This window comes from Triticum dicoccoides, chromosome 5B (assembly GCF_002162155.2).
Source record: "Triticum dicoccoides isolate Atlit2015 ecotype Zavitan chromosome 5B, WEW_v2.0, whole genome shotgun sequence".
In the NCBI taxonomy this organism is placed as follows: Eukaryota; Viridiplantae; Streptophyta; class Magnoliopsida; order Poales; family Poaceae; genus Triticum; species Triticum dicoccoides.
The window spans coordinates 454,884,604-454,889,796 of NC_041389.1; the positions used below are offsets into that span (position 1 = coordinate 454,884,604).

The 5,193-nt window shown below is 38.9% G+C and overlaps 1 protein-coding gene across 1 annotated transcript; it reads right to left on the reverse strand.

Moving 5' to 3' along the window:
• Positions 1 to 1,345: 1,345 nt before the first annotated feature.
• Positions 1,346 to 5,187, reverse strand: LOC119310663. The gene is made up of 4 exons (XM_037586329.1): positions 5,038 to 5,187; positions 4,861 to 4,936; positions 4,377 to 4,480; positions 1,346 to 3,851 (listed from the first exon to the last, which is right to left on the reverse strand). Exons 1-4 carry the CDS (start codon positions 5,159 to 5,161, stop codon positions 3,826 to 3,828), a joined length of 330 nt encoding a protein of 109 aa, XP_037442226.1. The 5' UTR covers positions 5,162 to 5,187; the 3' UTR covers positions 1,346 to 3,825.
• Between the last annotated feature and the right edge of the window lie 6 nt (positions 5,188 to 5,193).

Sequence of the window (5,193 nt, forward strand, 5' to 3'; positions counted from 1 at the left end):
TGTTGCGCTCCATCAATTATTGGCTTGCACGATCGAACGATGTTGAATTGGGGTCGCCCCATGGTTCATGGATGGAACATCACACCCAAGATATAGTTAAGTACCCCAGTGATTAATTGTTTCATGTTAATGTGTGCGACTGATATGAAATTCTTACGGACCCTATATCGCACTGGTCACTGATATTAACTTTGGCGGATGATTGTACGCTCATGTTGCAATGCACGGGCATATATGCTGGTATAGTACTCCATCCGTTTCCTAAACATAAGTCTTTTATATATTTTAATTAATATGGACTACGTATACGAATATATACTAGTACAAATGCCCGTGCATTGCACCGGGCGAAAAAATGGCACAACCAGCTTCAAGTGTCATTGTGCATCATTTTTTATATTCAATTTTAATAAACATCCATAATAAGGTTAAACCTGGAAAATTATTTATTTTTAATAAAGGTTAACATTTTCGTAAAAACTGAAACACTTTTTAAGAATAGTTAACATTCTTTTGAAAATTGGAACGTTTCTCTAGAAAAGAACTTTTTTTACGGAAAAAAGAACATTTTTTGAACAGATGTGTTTAATGAAAAGAATGTTTCGTTTTTTAGTTGTACATTTTTAAAAGGACTTTGTTTCAGAAAAAATGGAACTTTTTGGGAATTTTCAAGTTTTTGTAAAAAAATGAACATGTTTTTCTAAAACAAAGATAGTGTGAACATATATAAAACTGTGAACATTTTAAAGCTATTTTTACCATGTTAAGTTTTTTTAGATATTTTTATAGAATTTTTGTTAGGGATTTTTTAGAGATGGGTGTTTTGTTAGGAAGAGTTTTTTTTAGATATTTTTTATAACGGAAGAAAAATTCATTGAACTCCCCTAGCCTAATAAGTTAGGAGAAATGTGCTTTCTGCTAGACCATCTTTGTAAAATGGCCAAGAAATCTATGGATCGTTTGGTTTGCCCCACCGCTCATGTTTTGCTATGGAGCAAACACCAATGGCCATGATCCAGATGACACAACGCTCATGCTTCACTACGGAACTATATTTGCCACGATGAATTGCTAATAATTCATGTCTTTATCTATCAGCTAAAGTAATAATGGAAATCATTGACGATGAAAATTGATAGTAGCTAAAGAATGAATATGCAGCTAAATATTCAACATTCTAAGTTACGATTTAATGATTGCACAAAATTCAAAACCCTATTCAGTTAAGATTTCATGATTGCACAAATCGACACTTTGTTTAGGAATACCTTGTCCTCTTTCATCTGTTAAATTATTTACGTGGAGCCAAGTGAACTTGTAGTGCAACAGATTATGATTAAAAGTATTAACGCAAAGCATTTGTAATACACATTAAGGATGGAGATAAGCAATTTCTTATGCGATAGAAATATGTTTTCAAGATTTGATGGACTGAAGTAATTGAGTGTCCCATCTGAGCACTTCCTTCCACTCTCGCACCTCCATCAAGGCCTCCCTTGTATTAGATCTGCATGTAGTACTAATCGTTGTACCTCCAGAGAAATATATTACACAGAAGAAAATTTTAGCTCCGTAAAAATATTTCAGAAGTCAGAAGAGTTGCAACATGGAACTGCAAAATTAAATCCACCAATTATTATTTGCTGGAACAATAAAAAATTGAGGATGTATATTTAAAAATAGCTGTAAGAAGTAACAACACAGGGAAGAAAGCTTCCGCTAGCATACTAACTAGATAAGAAGTGCAGCTTGCCACACCCCACCTGCCCCGGTCATATCCAACCTGATATGAGACGTTTTGTATTTCATACGTTTATACAATGAAAGCAATAGCGCAAAGGTTCAGTATGCTACAGAAAAAGTGAAAGGCACAATTGTTCATGATAATTTATTTACAATATATACTACACAAGGCCACAAAAAAGAGAGTAACATCTATGCATAGTTTCTATACTAAGCATAGGCAGAGTGCATACAAAACATGTGTTACACAGAATTTTTATTGCCCAACACTTTTGAAGTTGCACAGGTCACATGTTACAGATAGATAAGGTGCCGACAATGATAAAACAAAAAAATAACTAATAGGCAAACAAGCCTTCGTTTTCCCCCTATCAGATTCACTTTTACCTAGAACTTTCCTGCTTCGCATCCACAGAAACTATAGCATCTGAATCTGTATATCTATCTACTCCTTTCTTTTGTGTCCAGTGTACCATATCTTTGTTCTGAATTCAAGTGACTAAACATGCATTGATATGTACACAATATCAAACAAAAGTAAAGGGAATTAGGGGGTAAATAAGCTGTTGCAATAACCAAATCCATGTCATAATCCTGACGCAAACAAAAATTTAAAAATCCTATGGAAGATGTAGGATTCATGTGCAAACCCCAAAAAGAACTGGATGGCTACCATAGTTCTTTCACTTCATAAACCCAAGAAAGTCTGAAGCCCTTCTTCTCGAAATATGGAACTCTGTACCCAGCGAACGGAGATATAAATGCATCAATGATTCAATGTTCGTCACATAAAGGCCAAGTTGAACACCAATGGGTTTGTTTGCACGTATATTTTGTAGTTGATTAGAACATTACATAAGTTATTAATAGTTAAGGAAATGATAAATATGCTAGTAATGCTAATTAGAGTCAGTATTGTAGCGGTAACTCAATCAGATCCATCTAAATATCTATTATCAATTTGTGACTTGTCAGTACTATGGCAGCACGACAAACTTCTACAAAATATCTAACTCTAAACAACCCCAAGTTCTCAGGTTTGAAATAACTCAATAGAAGTAAATAACCAATTTATTTCAAAGTTCAGTTAACATCTCGATGGAGAACACACAGGAATAGACAATCTCTTGGATTATATTTGCACATGAAGAGATGAGGTATGTCGCTCCTATGTGTGAACCAATTACCTGTGAACCAATTACCTAACCATGAAGCATTCCCCAAACAAACCGGTTTCTAGCTAGCACTTGGAGATCACCAATCAGTGGGTATAATAGAATAAAGGAAGGGGCAGAAAATTGTGCTTGCTTTTAGAAGGCACCAAAGAAATCGCACCATGTGGTGGATGAATCGGTGCGGAACTTGAACCGAAGGAATCCAGGGAAGCCAGCATCACAGGTTTGATCGTTGGTTGGTGAAGGAGGGGGTTGATGCAGTGCGAGGCAGAAATGGTGGTGGTGGCGCAAGAGGCCATGGACGACATATTCGACGTTGCGGCCCGGTCCAAGGCGGCACGGACAAGGCCATGACATACAAAACCTTCTACTTGACAATCAAAAACCAATACTTTCAGCAACACATTCCTCAATCTATGGAATAATTTTAAGGCTGGTCGATGTACATGTAACTATGATTTTGTAACTGTCACTCTACATTTGACAACACAGAACTTAGTTCCACAAACATTTTCTTGTTGTGCATACAGGGAACCTAGAAACCAGACAATTCTTCTCACCTAAAGGATGATAAAAAAACGGAATGCAGGCAATTCTTCCCTCCTAAAGGATTATAAAAAAACTGAATGCTGGCATGCTGCGTTATACCACTTTGAACTATACATAGGAAGAAAGGGACAAACTTGTGGTAACAAACTTTATCATGTGTCATTAATCATAATCAGTAATTTTTATTTTCCCAAACCAAGACTAGTTGGCCATAACTTGAAACACCATGTATTCATTGAAATGATTGGCGAATGAAAAAAACCAAGCATGAAAGATCTTACAGTGAAGAGCAAGTCAAACCTGAGATTGATAATCTTAAATCAACCTGCACAGAATCTGCACACAGAACCTGTGATGATCAGACACCGTCGAGGAGGCCTATCTCTGAAGGAAGTATGTAACAACAAGAAGTCAAACCATATATTGTCCGAGAAAGACAATCAATGTCTCTATCACACCAAAATTTATTGATAGGCAACAATGGTTGTACAATAATCAGCCCGCAAGAACCATGAACAATATAAGTGACACACTCATGTAAGTAAGCATGGAAGAACACTAATAACTGCAAGCTGATGCAGCTAACTGAGATAAAGGTTAGTATAAGTATCCTAAAAAAATTTAGGTTAAAAGGTAAATCAACTAAAGTTTTTTTGTTCTTCCTATACACTGGCATATGGGATCGGCAACCCACGCACTCTGCTCCAACCCCAACAAAAATAGAGAAAACAGAGCATCAATCTTGCTTTCTTTAACGCTAGAGAGATCGGTCCCAAAAGGCCTTGCTCAGGAACCAGCAAGGCATCATGTTGTGTTTCCCACAAAGACCATGAAGCATAAGCAACTAATCATAGAAGTAGACACAAACTTGGTTACCTAGGCTCGAAATGCAGGCTGGCGGCTACTCACCTAGGCTCAAAGTAGCTGTCTTTGTCGTCGGGTCATGGACAGTAAGGCGGGATAGATTCATCTTGGGTTCCTCTCCCTTTGTGTGGTGGCAGCCTGAGCTTCTCCTGCCGAGCGCCAATGAGGAAGAGATCGAGCAGAATCGGTGAGTGGGTGACTTACGTAATGCAAAATCGGTGAAACTAAAAACACATGCTATAGTTTGAAGCAAAGAAATAGCATACGCATTGGAGACGTCATTGTTTTAATTATAGAAGTGGCGGAACAGACGGATTGATGTGGGAATTTGCAGGAGAAGCATTAATTGTTTGTCACATACATAGATAGCTAGAGTAATTTGCAGATGCGTATGAGATAGCTACATACATGACCTCTCCTCTCCTCTCTGAAGAAGAAAAGTTTCAGTTTTCTCCTCTCTGAATGTAAGTTGAAGCAAGGAAATTGGATGGGAGTGGACAACCAGAGCATGAGAGAGGGGGTGTGATACCTTCCGTGGAGCAACGGCGACCCGGGAAGAAGCAGACCCGGAGGAGCGTTGGTCTTCCCTCCTGTACGCGGTGCACCTGCGCGCATGAATCAGGGAGAGAGTGAGAGAGGGGAGAGGCCAAATCCAATCGAACAGAACAGAGCAGAGCAGTGCGGAGGTGGGGAGGAGAAGAGGGACCTGCCGTGAGAAGGAGCTCCAGGCCTTCCATGGTGTGTTGTGGGAGCTCCATGTCTATGGAGAAAAGCACACGGTCACTCCATGGGCGCCGGCGCCATGGCTGTGGATGTGGATCTGGCGCCATCACGGGAGCAGATGAAGGGCGGCGCCCCCCGA

Bases quoted from the DNA above. Each gene is read 5' to 3' on its own strand.
- LOC119310663 (XM_037586329.1), bottom strand. From the start codon at position 5,161: ATGGCGCCAGATCCACATCCACAGCCATGGCGCCGGCGCCCATGGAGT. The intron at 4,937-5,037 runs GTCCCTCTTCTC...TCATGCGCGCAG, and splicing joins GGAGCTCCTTCTCACGGCAG to GTGCACCGCGTACAGGAGGG. The intron at 3,852-4,376 runs GTGAGTAGCCGC...TACTTCCTTCAG, and splicing joins GACAGCTACTTTGAGCCTAG to AGATAGGCCTCCTCGACGGT.